General features: G+C 43.1%; 1 protein-coding gene across 14 annotated transcripts in view; it reads left to right on the top strand.

Moving 5' to 3' along the window:
• RASAL2 (RAS protein activator like 2) overlaps window positions 1-14,000 on the top strand; it is a 227,051-nt gene that overhangs the window by 148,396 nt on the left and 64,655 nt on the right. For all 14 annotated transcript variants that reach the window (XR_014169349.1, XR_014169350.1, XM_081915024.1 and 11 more), the window contains one exon: window positions 10,620-10,729. Coding sequence is in view for 12 of the 14 variants with exons in the window: in XM_081915024.1 (XP_081771150.1) it covers window positions 10,620-10,729 (110 nt within the window). In the remaining 2 variants the exon portion in view is untranslated. The remainder of the gene's footprint in view (window positions 1-10,619; window positions 10,730-14,000) is intronic.

Below are 14,000 nucleotides of genomic sequence, written 5' to 3'. Positions count from 1 at the left end.
CTTGAGGGCCCGTTCAGATGACTTGATTTCCATTCACAGAAGTTGCCTTCAAGAACTTGGCCCTTCTGGTTTGATGGGATGGTTTGCTTTCTGCTATTCCAATGATTATCTGTAAAATTAAGCATTGTATGAAATATAGGCATGTGCTCTTGTGTGTTCTATGGTAACATTTCTGTTTGTCAAGCAGGGTCACCCACAACTTTCATGCTACTCTACAAATTCAGTTTGTGCCAAAAGGAAAACATATTTTCCTATGGTTTGAACAGCTTTGATGTAAAAAAGAAAAGGATTTCTTACATTCACATTGCAAAGAAGTCCAGTGCCTGCCAGTGTTCTAGGACTTATAGCAGAAGACTGCAAAAAAATAAAAAAAATAAGAAGCTTTCATAGGTGTTTCAGTTGTTGTTGCAATTGGGTTTCATATTTTGTCAAGTTTGCACTTCTAGGCAACAGAGACATGGGGACAGGCAAATGATTTTTAACTCCTTACTCAAGTATTTGGTATAGGATTGGCTCAATTTTTAAACTATTGGCTCCATGGAGTAGAGCCCTGTTATAGTAAAGTTATCCTCAAGGAGGAGGAGCGCTTGCATGCAAAGCGTATTCAGACTTTCAGATTCATTTACATTCTCTCATTTCAAAATGTGGTGAACACTGGATTTTCCAGGCAGAGATGTGTAATGGGCTTGGTTTGGCTTGTGAGCTAGCAAGATCTGGGTTCACATTGTAGCTCAGGTCTGAGGTTTATAGAGGAGTCTTTGGCGAGTTCTCTGTCGCTGCCAAAGTTTTTTTAGAGAGCTGTTGTGAGGATAAAATGAAATTAACCTGCAGAAATTTGCCCCTGGGTGGGATGGGATAAAAATGTAACAAGCTGAACTTCAACCTCTTTGTGCCCTCACTTCCTGGGTAAAACATGACATAATGCTCAGAAACAGATTGGCAGTTTCAAAATAAAGGCGTTAGAGATATGTTGCATTCAGGGTGTGCCTGTGTGTGTGTGTCTTTTAAAAATGCAACCAGGCTATTTTAAAAATTCACTTCTGAATAGAACATTCACATCCAGTACATTTTCCACAATTGTCCGTGTAGGAGCCAAACAGTGGCATCCATACAGAGAAGGCGACTCAACTGTACAACTGTTAATAGGCCTTTGTCCAGCGCTTGGAATTTTGATTTACAGTTACATAATGTACTGCAAGTGAAATGCTTTTTTCCTTGTTCTTTTTGGAAGGAACTCTTCAAAGAGCTCTCTGGCTGCCCATATTTAGAGGCTGACGGTTAAAATTCAACTTTGCCCTTCCGTTTAAATATTTGAGGTTACTATTTTTTACCAACTTTTTACCAATATCCACTGACCGGCTTATACTTGGCAGTTTACCCTTACAAGGCATGACTCAAGAGTCAGATCCTGACCTCATAAGAGCATAAGAGCCTGCTGGATCATGCCAGTGGCCCATCTAATCAGCATCCTGCTCTCACTGTGATGCCCAGATGCCCACCTGAGCAGAACAGCACTCTCCCCTCCTGTGTTTCTGGCAACTCTCATTCAGAAGCAGACTTCCTCTGACCATGGAGAGAGGCAGAGCCTAGCTCTCATGGCTAGTAGCCAGTGATAGCTTTCTGCTCCAGGAGTTTGTCTAATCATTTTTTAAGAACCTCAGTGCCAGAGCCTGCCCATTGCTTCATGACTTGCCAGTTGTGCCCCCCTAGCCATGCCATAACCTTTGGGTTGCACTGATGCCAACACCAGCATCTCCTTGATGCCAGGAGACAGAAAAGTCCAGGAATGCTGCAAACAACCCCCCACCCCAAAAGGAAAAGGGCCAGAGGAGGTGTTGAAGGATATTTTAAAAAGAGATTAAAGGCTGATACAGTGGTACCTTGGTTTAGGAACTTAATCCGTTCCGGAAGTCCGTTCTTAAACCAAAGCCATTCTTAAACCAAGGCCCGCTTTCCCTAATGAGGCCTCCCGCCGCCGGTGCCCTTCCACCATTCGGCTTCCGTTCGTAGATCGAGTTAAAGTTCGCTATCTGGGACACTGCTTCCGGTTTTGCAAAGTTCATTTACCGAATAGTTCGTAAACAGGACTGTTCTTAAACCAAGGTACCACTGTATTTCAAAAATATAATAATGATGCACTGGAAATAGAAAGGAAGGGGTAAGTGAGAAAAGCTGTTTAAGGGGAACAAAGTGAATATAGAAAAGCCAAGGAAATAGCATGAAAAACTGACAGGGTGTTGAGGAGGCGCTCAGGGTGTGTGTAGAGTTAAGTTTGAAAGAATAGGATAAGAATCAACAGGAGATGGATCAAGATACTTTAAGAGGCATGCAGGGTTGGAAAGGGGAAAGTGTGAAATGAAAATCATTTTCTACTTGGATCTTTTAGACCAGCAAATTCTACATGAATGGTGCTGTTAAGACACAATACCCCCAAAGCAAATAGCACAAGGGAAGCTGAGCTATGGAACTCCTTCCCACAGGAAACAAAATGGCACAGAATTTGACAATTTCCAAAGATGTGCTGGATGTTGATAGAAAAGGATGCTAGTAGTTTCCTGCTGACTTTGCCAAATTCTGTCTCCCATCTGCCGCCAGATTGACAAAGGCAGGGCAAAGGAATTCCACTAGTGGTTGGTTGTGAACTTTGAGCACTCCCCACCTTTTGGTCTTGTGCCATCACGAGTAGCATTTAAATAAAAACCTTTGTTGGTCAGTTTGTATTTTGCAGTATGTCTTCAGATATGCTGCACTGTCCTGTACGCAAGAAGTCAGAAGAACCGAAGACATGTTATTTACTTTCTTGTTCCTACAATTTGGTTCTCTACTGTAAATTCACCACAAAATATTCAGATAATAAGCAGTTTTCTCTGTTTCTTTTGATGGGAACTGCCACAATCTAATGGACCATAACATTGGGAAATATTTCCTGACATGAAGCCTCAATTTTCTTTTGTTAGGCCAGAGCTACTCATTTGTTTCAGCTTAGCATCTTCCTCCTGCTTTGATTTCATGCTTTTCAGATTCATGGCAAGGCTTAGTTTTACAAAGCAGAAAGCAACCTTCTCAAATGAAACTTTCTAGCTTTTGAATTATTTGTGAAGCCCTTCCCTGAATTTACTCCAGCTCAGTGACCTTGAAGTTCTGTGCTGCAGGGGGGCTGCTGAACATGAAATTTTGTTATTGTCTCATAGATCAGCAAAAACTTTCCACCTTCCTTGTGACATACCATTCAATGTACAAGCAAACAGTGCATGTGTACCTTAATTTTGCATGTTGATGCTGACGGTTGTATGTCTATCCCCTTCTGTTGTTAGATGTATTGGTTTTTTATGCTTCTGTGCTTTTATGTTTGTACATATTTTATGGGCTAATAGCCGTAAATAAATTTGAATTTGAATTTGTATGTCTATGCTGCCTTGCTCACCGAACCCAACATTCTTTTTTCTCTCTTCTGTGCATTTTTTCATAATTTTCTTTGCCGTAAAACTTTTCCTACCTGTGTAAAATAACATTGGGTAGGGGTGGGGGTAGCTGACTTCTTTTAATAAATCCTATTTGCTGCAACCCTCCAGATTCTTAAAAGTCTCTGCTTCTTTTGAGAACAGAGCTAATGATTTTTGTTAACGGCCTTTAAATGTTTTACCACTAAAGTCTGCAGTTCATGCTGAGTTTTTGGGGTGTCAAGTTATGAAGAGAACCAGCGATCACTTCTCTGATTGCCTGGTGAGGCAATTGCAGTTTTTAAAATAAAGTTATTGAATAGCCATACCAGCAGGAGCTTAACATCACTTTTCATTTTTGAAATACCTTGAGGCGTAAAAGTCATACAGGAATGCATTTTGCCTGTCTCTTAAACCTCTTTCTGCAATGATATCATAATGCAGGAGTCACCAGTGCGACACCTGTGGGTTTGCATGGCCCCACAGACACCTTCCTTGGTATCCATGGGGGTCACATCTCCCCCCTGAAATTAGGCTTGAAATAAGTTTTTTTATTGTAGCCAACAGAATAGGTTGCGGTGTGTGGCTGTTTGTAGTGTGAGTGTGTAGTGCCTATGGCAGTTTCCCTGGTTTGTCAATGGGCCCATGTGTCCAGAAAGGTTGACAACCCCAGTATAGTGTGTAAGCAAAAATAGGGTTTGAAACTGAAACCAGTTTTCACCCCAGAACCCATTTTCAGTGCCAGAGAGCCAATCTTCCATTTGCATCTTAGCAAGTATTTTCCACCTCTGGACTCCTCAATAGGTTGCCAGAATGCCTCTAAGCATGTGCAGAATGCCCTACGGCACACTTAATTCACAGTAGCTAGTTCCCACGTATTTAATATCGGGGAACAGACTTTGGAGGAAATTAATGGAAGCCATGAACTTTTTTTTGGCGCTGCGTCTTAAGCACTTACCTGGTAGTGCAACTATAGCTGGGGTTAACCTGTTAGTATTCTGGGCCCAATAATATCGGCTTAAAATTTACCAAGATGCAAAAAAAGTTGCATTCTGACCCGATCCTTCCTCACAATAAACATATGCTTACGTATTTTTAAACCTGGTTAAAGCTGCTAAAATTAATATTCCGATTTACATAACGTGTAATCTTTTTTATGATGAAACATTTGTGTCTCAGATACCTTACCTGCTATGTGCTACATGACAATGAAAATTCTATTCTTGTTATGCAGTGACCCTGCTGTGCTGTAGAAGAATAGTAACATCATGTTTTCCTTTGGCTTATGTATTATGAAACAGGGTGAAGTGGGGCTCAGCTGTTACTTCTATTCCTAAGCTGCATTTTAATTTGTTTTACTCTTCCTTTGTGCACAGATACATCCCCCTCTCCCTTTTCTATTAGATGAAAATGAAAGATGGAATGAAATATAATTATAGTGTTTTTCTTTGCTGTTTCTATCCCGCCCTTCTGAAATTTGTACAACCTCCCTTTCTTCTTTGCCTCTGTGCATTAAACAGGCATGTTCCAAAGAGATGCTTACATTGCTTTCTCGTGACCGCTTTCTAGTTACCTTTTTATAAACTTCAAGTTAAGTTGTTGCATATCAGTATATGTCCATAATTCTCATCCTTTTGTCTAAATATGCTACCATACAGGTATACCTGGTGAGTTCCATCTGCTTCAATTTGCCTGATCAGCTAGTTTTGCTAGATGCCTCCTGTTTCCCCCCTTTAGTTTTGTAGAACCCAAGAAAGTTGCCACTGAGTGGATTTATTTACCTTGCAATTTGTCCTTCTATTAAAGCGGGAGCGGGTGGCGCTGTGGTCTAAACCACTGAGGCTCTTGGGCTTGCTGATCAGAAGGTCGGCAGTTCAAAGTTGCTCTGTCCCAGCTCCTGCCAACCTAGCAGTTCGAAAGCACACCAGTGCAAGTAGATAAATAGGTACCACTGCAGCAGGAAGGTAAACGGCATTTCTGTGCTCTCTGCTTTCCGCCACGGTGTCCCGTTGCGCCAGAAGCGGTTTAGTCTTGCTGGCCACGTGACCCGGAAAGCTGTCTGCGGACGAACGCCGGCTCCCTCGGCCTGAAACGAGATGAGCGCCGCAACCCCATAGTTGCCTTTGACTGGACTGAACCATCCAGGGGGTCCTTCACCTTTACCTCTATTAAAGCAGGGCATATCTCTGCACCTTCTTATTTCTGGTCCCCGGGTTCATTTCCTTGCAAACTAGTTACTCTCTCCCCCCACCCTATTCTATAGTGTTCACCTCTCAGTGGCATCTTCTGGAAAAAAGAATTCTCCTTCTCCAGCATGCATGCTCTGAGACCAAATAATTTTCCACGTTGTAGTGGCTTTGGTTATTCTGGCATCCTGCTATTTTTATTGTCATTGTTTCTTGGTTTATTATTTGATTTACTGATGTCTTACAGTTTGAAGAAGACATGTAAAAATTATATTTAATGAGGCAGGGTAGAAATATATTAATTTTTTAAAAATGGGGGTGGGGGCGGAATAATGTTACTGCCATCACCAGCCCAGGGATTTAAGGAGCCTCAGCTTTGCGGAGACATAGCCCATCTCATGGGAGTTTTAGAGAGAGTTCTTGCTGGTGTATAGGACCTGTTTCATCTGGGTTTGGGATGCCCCTGTCAAGCCGATTGCAAGCCGATTACAGTTCAATCCAAAGCATTTCCACCAGGAAGTAAGCTTTGTTGAGTTTAATCGTACTTAGGTAAATTGTACCCATAGAAATTGGTCCCAGGTAAGCGTATGCACAATTATTGCAGCCTTAGTTAATTTTTAGTGCACCTGCTAACGCGTTTGTTACTGTGGAAGACAGGATGTATTTTTATTGCTGAGGAGCAAATTTACAGAGTCATACCACAAGAGAAAGTCAGTTTTCAATTTCCATGCTTCAAGTATCTTGATTAGGCATGTTCAAGGTTATCTAAAGCTTGTGCATTTGAATCAAAATTAGTATAGTGGTTAAAATTGAGGTTGGGATCTTGGTTCTGTTATACATCTGGTGGGTAGTTTTAGGAAAGCCCCTCTTTCTTGGCCTCAGACCCAGTGGCGTAGCGTGGGGGGTGCAGGGGGGCCGGGCGTACCGGGCGCAACATCTGGGGGTTAGGGTTGGGGGCGCAAATCCACGGGTTAGGGGGCGCAAGTCCACGGGTTAGGGGGCGCAAATTACTTGCCTTGCCCCAGGTGCTGACAACCCACGCTACGCCACTGCTCAGAACCCACCCTACTGTCACGTGGAATAATGCTGACCTAGCTTAAAGTTCTTACAAGACTTACAAAGGAATATATGGGAGAAATTTTGAACACTCCAAAGCAGCCTTTGCCAAGCTGGCACCTTCCAGGTGTTTTGTATTACAGCTCCTATCCCTGACCTTTGCCCATAATGACTGAGGCTTGATGGGAGTTGAACGTCTGGGGAGAACCAAGTTAGTGAAGGCTGCTCTAAAGTGCAATATTAAAACTAAGCCTACCATCATCAAATAATCATAAGAAAAATAATGTTCCTTGCTGTCACCTTGTTCATACAGCCTCATGTGTACCTTGACCTTCCCTTGTATAGATGCCTTTGTTATTCCAGTCTGCTTGCAACACTGGGCTCAAGAGAGAGCCTAAAGCATGTATTGATTATCCGCTTTTTAATGGCACTTTTCAAAGTCTGCATTAAAACGTCCAGTGAACTGGGTTGATTTTTGATGCTATGCACAGCTACATAAACACTGCTCTTAACAAAGCTGCCATTTCATTTTTAGGGAACTCTACTTTAGCATTTTTGTTCTTTCCACCAGCATTTTTGACAAGAGATCAACAGCTCTCTGTTCTCAAATGAGCTGAATTTTTTATTACTTGTTTCTTCATTGTTTTACCCTATTTTCCTACGTACAGCTTCCTCAGAATGAGTTACAGTAACAACATGCTTTTGAAACTATATTAATTAAAGCAAAATGATTTAAAATGCTTAAAGCAAACAGAACTATCTGGGGCATCCATTGAAAACTTTAAAGTTTTAATTTATCATGATTTGAAGGTAAGGTTTCTGTTTTCTTCACTTGATAGCCAATAGGCATCTAGTAGAATTAGCTTTTAGTAGTGTTGAAGCTCGCAGTCTGTAAACAGAAGCCCAGCTAATAGGCAACAAATAATTAAATTAGTCAAATCCTCCTTGCTATACTAATCTTTCTACATAAAAAGTAAAGACAATTTCATTCAGATATCATTACTGAGTCTATGAAGCTTATTGTTTTTCCAACCTAGTACAAGGTGTACATGTAAACACTGATGGCAAGATTTTTTTTTCTCTCATAAAATTTATATATTGCTTGATGGTGAAAACAAAGCAAAAGCTCAAAGCAGCTTTCCTTTCTCTATGATGATGATGATACCACCCTTCATCCATAGTTTTCAGGGCGGTTCACAAGATAAAAACCCCAGTTTGTCACGTCTTCTTGTCTGATGCACGAGTTTTTTTACTGAGATCAGGAGAGTAAGCACATGCTTAAAAATAATAATAATAATAATAATAATAATAATAATAATAATAATAATAATAATATATACCCCGCCCATCTGGCTGGGTTTCCGCAGCCACTCTGGGCAGCTTCCAACAGAATATTAAAATACAATAGTCTAATAAACATTAAAAGCTTCCCTAAACAGGGCTGCCTTCAGATGTCTTCTAAAAGTTGGCTAGTTGTTTATTTAATAATAATAAAATTACTATGCCATCTTTCACCTGCGGATCACAGGGTAGTTTATAAAGAAAAGTTATAAAGAGAAGTTTTTGCCTGGCACCTAAAGATATGTAATGATGGCTCCAGATGAGCCACTCCACAAACAGGGAGCCACTACAGAAAAGGCCCATTCCTGTGTTGCCACTCTCTGGGCCTCCATGGAAGGGGCACCCAAAGAAGGGTCTTAGATGATGATCACAGGATCTGGGTCAGTTCATATGGGGAAATTGCGGTCTTGAGCCATTTAAGGCTTTATAGGTCAAAACCAGCACTTTCAATGGGGTCTGGAAACTAATTGGCATCTAGTGCAGTCGGCCCAGGATGGGTGTAATATGCTCAAACCCTCTTGCCCTCCCTGTTGAGCACCCTGGCTGCTGAATTCCGCACAAGTTGAAGTTTCTGAACTGTCTTCAGAGGCAGCCCCACTTCAGTGCTCCAATCTAGAGATCACCAAAGCACAGACGACAGAAGTTAGGCTATCAGCCAAAGCTGATAGAAGGTGCTCAACGCCCCCAAGGCCACCTGAAGTGATCTAGAAAGAGATGTCTGTTTATTATGAATCTTAAATGAAATTCTTTGAAGGAAAAGAAGAAGAGGAGTTTGGATTTGATACCCCGCCTTTCACTCCCTTTTAAGGAGTCTCAAAGCGGCTAACATTCCCCTTTCCCTTCCTCCCCCACAACAAACACTGTGAGGTGAGTGAGGCTGAGAGACTTCAGAGAAGTGTGACTGGCCCAAGGTCACCCAGCAGCTGCATGTGGAGGAGCGGAGACGCGAACCCAGTTCCCCAGATTACGAGACTACCGCTCTTAACCACTACACCACACTAGCTCTCACAGGAGCTGTTGGTGGCGCATAGCCTCTTCGCATCAGCGTTTCACACACATAGGCTCAGTTTGCCAATAATAATAATAATAATATTAATAATAATAATAATAATAATAAATTATTTATACTGCGCCCTCCCCAGCCAAGACTGGGCTCAGGGCGGCTAACAACCGATCATAAAAACAAGTTGATTAAAATACAATTAAAAGATTAAGATACAACATTAAAACAATTAGGGAGCAATCTCTTCATAGGAGGAGAAAGGAAAAAGAAAGAGGGGGAGGGAATCAAACTGATTCTGAGCCAAAGGCCAGGTGAAACAACTCTGTCTTACAGGCCCTGTGGAAAGAGGTCAGATCCTGCAGGGCCCTGGTCTCAAGAGACAGAGCGTTCCACCAGGTTGGAGCCATCACTGAGAAGGCCCTGGCTCTGGTTGAGGCTAATCTAACTTCCTTAGGGCCTGGTACCTCTAGGGTGTTGCTATATATGGACCTTAAGGTCCTCCGTGGGGCATACCAGGAGAGGCGGTCCTGTAGGTACGAGGGTCCTAGGCCATGAAGGGCTTTAAAAGTCAAAACCAGCACCTTAAATCTGACCCTGTACTCCACCGGGAGCCAATGCAGCTGGAAAAGCACGAAGTCAAACATGAATGTGCTTTGCTGCTGCTCCCGTTCTGCTGCTGCTGCACTGCTGTGAGCCAAGCCATGATTTGGCTTAGCATGTCATCCAAACCTGGAATCATGGTTTGTCTCCTCCAGGCAAACCATGAGCTGTAAGCAAAGAAAAAACCTTGGTTACAGCTCATGGTTTGTCTTGGTCTGGGTTCAGAGGGTACATTAAGCCATGGTGATTTATTTATTTAACATATTCTCCGGAAGCTTTCTGGGCAAATTTATTCATGTGAAAGCTTTCTTACGTGAAACTGCTTTGTTTGTGTGTGTGCCTATGGTAGGTAGCAAAAACGGAAATATTAAATATGGCCTTCTGATAGTTTACAATAACATGTTAAATTGTAAGTGCTCTTACATTTGCTTCAATACTTCAAAAAGATATCTGTGCTGAGGTTTGATGAGACATACATTAATTTAAATATAATCGATAAATTGGGGCAGGATCGCAGACTTGCTTCCTACTCCATCAGACTTCCAGTTAGCATCACTTGGAGTTTATGCCACCCTGAGTGTTTCTGCATACATTTATAGTTTACTCGTGTTTAATTAAAAAGCATGCATTACCGCATCAATTATTTTAGGTGTTTGCTGTGGCCTTGTTGTTGACAGGAAGCGCTTGTTTCCCTGGGGTTCCTCCTTAGTGACTTTAAAGCACAGTGTGCTCTCTATCTTTTCCATTGGACTGTCTGAATTTGTGCCTGGAGCACAAGGTGAGGCCTGTCTGTCTGATTGCCATTTGTCTTAGTTATGTTGGGATGAATTTAGACTGTGAGTTCAGGAACCTCCCTGTGGCCTTCATAGTGGAATATTTTCTGACAAATAATTCCTTTCATGATTACCAAGTTGATCATTACTCAACAACAGGTTTCCTTTACAAAGAAATCATAATTTGAATTGATTCACTTCTGTGCCTTTTTTCTTTTAGGGCTTCTTCAGTAAACGGCTTAAAGGGTCAATCAAAAGAACGAAGAGCCAGTCAAAATTGGATAGGAATACCAGCTTCCGCCTTCCATCCCTTCGACCCACTGAGGACAGGTAAGAACCGTCATGGACTTGACTGGTTGACCACAAACTTGACATGAGCCAACAGTGTGACGCGGCAGCTAAAAAAGCCAATGCAATTCTGGGCTGCATCAATAGGAGTATAGCATCTAGATCAAGGGAAGTAATAGTGCCACTGTATTCTGCTCTGGTCAGACCTCACCTGGAGTACTGTGTCCAGTTCTGGGCACCACAGTTCAAGAAGGACACTGACAAACTGGAACGTGTCCAGAGGAGGGCAACCAAAATGGTCAAAGGCCTGGAAACGATGCCTTATGAGGAACAGCTAAGGGAGCTGGGCATGTTTAGCCTGGAGAAGAGGAGGTTAAGGGGTGATATGATAGCCATGTTCAAATATATAAAAGGATGTCACATAGAGGAGGGAGAAAGGTTGTTTTCTGCTGCTCCAGAGAAGCGGACACGGAGCAATGGATCCAAACTACAAGAAAGAAGATTCCACCTAAACATTAGGAAGAACTTCCCGACAGTAAGAGCTGTTTGACAGTGGAATTTGCTGCCAAGGAGTGTGGTGGAGTCTCCTTCTTTGGAGGTCTTTAAGCAGAGGCTTGACAACCATATGTCAGGAGTGCTCTGATGGTGTTTCCTGCTTGGCAGGGGGTTGGACTCGATGGCCCTTGTGGTCTCTTCCAACTCTATGATTCTATGGAGGGTCGCTCCTCTTCCCTTCCAGACATTTGGCATGTTGCATTAATCTGTGGATATGCTCATATTGCGTATGAAACCAGGAAGTCACACTTAAAACGAAGGTTACTTATCTTGTTGTTTTCAAAATATTTGGCATAGGTTGCAATTCACAACCCACTTACACTACTTACAGCCCCATTTAAAAATCACTGTTCTTCTTTGTAGTCTCTCTGCATCTGGTTTCTGAGCCTGTGCAAAGCTTCATTTATAACAGGGATCAGCAAACTTTTTCAGCAGGGGGCTGGTCCACTGTCCCTCAGACCTTGTGGGGGGCCAGACTATATTTTGAAAAAAACATTAAAATGAACGAATTCCTATGCCCCACAAATAACCCAGAGATGCATTTTAAATAAAAGCACACATTCTACTCATGTAAAAACATGCTGATTCCTGGACTGACTGCAGGCTGGATTTAGAAGACGATTGGGCAGGATCCGGCCCCCGGGCCTTAGTTTGCCTACCCATGATTTATAACATCCCAGAGCTGAACAGAGCTTTGGCGGGAAGCCTGATTCTGGTGCACATGTTCAATGGGTGTGGCTCCATGTTTCCATTCGGTTCCTTTCAACTACTGCAGTATTGCTTGGAATGTTTTCAGAGTGTCCTCCTTCTCTGAGGAGACTGGGCTGAGTCTGGCTACATTTCCTCCCATTCACACCTATAGCAATGGTCCATATGGCATTGCTAACTTGTTTATTTCACTTTCACTTGAGGAAACCAGTGGATCATGGACTATCGAATGATGAAGTGATAGATCCCGTAGTTATTTGAATCCTGGGTAGTTAAACCTTCTTTAAAGAGGGTTTAATCTTCTAAGAACTGGGAAGATCCCTTGTTCAGATAACTGCGGGATCTTCCACCTCACTTCTTCCCGTGGAGAGAAGAGAATGGTAAAGGACTTTTAATCCTACAGGTTTATTCTCCTCACTTCCCAAGACCATTTGGGCTGAAAATGTCACACAAATAGCAATATTGTGGCATGCTAATTTTCCTTTTCTCATCGGGGCCAGAGTTACTATTTGTAGTGGTCATAGTGTGCTGCCTCAATCAATATCGTTATCTTCTTTGCTTAGAGAGCAGCAAAATAAAATCATGGTGACAGAAAAGCTTTACAGACATCTAACTGCCTTGTTAGGGACGCGGGTGGCGCTGTGGGTAAAAGCCTCAGCGCCTAGGGCTTGCCGATCGAAAGGTCGGCGGTTCGAATCCCCGCGGCCGGGTGCGCTCCCGTTGCTCGGTCCCAGCGCCTGCCAACCTAGCAGTTCGAAAGCACCCCCGGGTGCAAGTAGATAAATAGGGACCGCTTTCTAGCGGGAAGGTAAACGGCGTTTCCGTGTGCAGCTCTGGCTCGCCAGAGCAGCGATGTCACGCTGGCCACGTGACCCGGAAGTGTCTCCGGACAGCGCTGGCCCCTGGCCTCTTAAGTGAGATGGGCGCACAACCCCAGAGTCTATCAAGACTGGCCCGTACGGGCAGGGGTACCTTTTAACTGCCTTGTTAATTCTATGATTTGTGGAAAGCCTTTCTTCCGGATATGACTTTCAGTGGATAACATTTATTCTTTAATCACTGTAATAATCATAGCAACTATAGTTTCTCCTGACCCCCTTGTTTTGGTGTATCTTATTACTGGACTATAAAGATGGATTGCACATTATCTATTATGTGGGCTCTGCTGTGTTAGGTCCTAGATAGTGAGAGACTCAATCGATTTGTGGGGGACAACCAGCTCAGGGGGAGAGAGAGTTCAGATTTTGTAGGTATTCAAAGAAAGAGCCATGATTTGGGAGGAGCTCAAGAAAAATAATGTGTGTTTTAGGAACTGATGCCAATTTATAGATTAGCACTGCTTGCATGGTTGCTTGTCTGTCCCCACAGGCTTAATGTCCATATGCAACAATAAACACATACAAGAGGGAACCTGTAACGATTGATAGCAGAGCTGGTCAGAGGGAAGACAAAAGTTTTAAATGATTTGTTTCCCCAGCTGGGTTGGGCAAACACAGAGGCTTCTCTAAACCCACCCTCTCCCCATAACAGCTGGCTTGGAAACAAACAGAAGCTTGGCTCTGAAAATCCCAGTTCTTTCTTTCCCTCTCATTACTTCAGAGGTGTGGGTTAAACCACTGTGCCGCTTGAGCTTGCTGATCGAAAGGTCAGCAGTTCGAATCCCTGCAACTGGTGAACTCCCGTTGTTCGGTCCCAGCTCCTGCCAACCTAACAGTTCAACGCAGTGCAAGTAGATAAATAGGTACTGTTCTGGCGGGAAGGTAAACAGCGTTTCCGTGCGCTGCTCTGGTTTCGCCAGAAGTGGCTTAGTCATGCTGGCCACATGACCTGGAAAAACTGTCTGTGGAAGCGGACAAACGCCGGCTCCCTTGGCCTTTAAAGTGAGAAGAGCATCGCAACCCCAGAGTCGTTTGCAAACTGTCAGGGGTTCATTTACCTTTACCATTATTATTATTATTATTATTACTACCCAGGACTTCCCTACTTTGCTCACCTGCCTCCCTCCCCAGCACCACCATCCCTTCCTCTCACACTGAGGGAGGGCAGGGCT

The sequence above is a fragment of the Podarcis melisellensis genome, assembly GCF_964234715.1.
Source record: "Podarcis melisellensis genome assembly, chromosome: 6".
In the NCBI taxonomy this organism is placed as follows: Eukaryota; Metazoa; Chordata; class Lepidosauria; order Squamata; family Lacertidae; genus Podarcis; species Podarcis melisellensis.
Note: the sequence above shows the minus strand (reverse complement) of the source record. Positions and strands in the feature narration are given on the sequence as shown.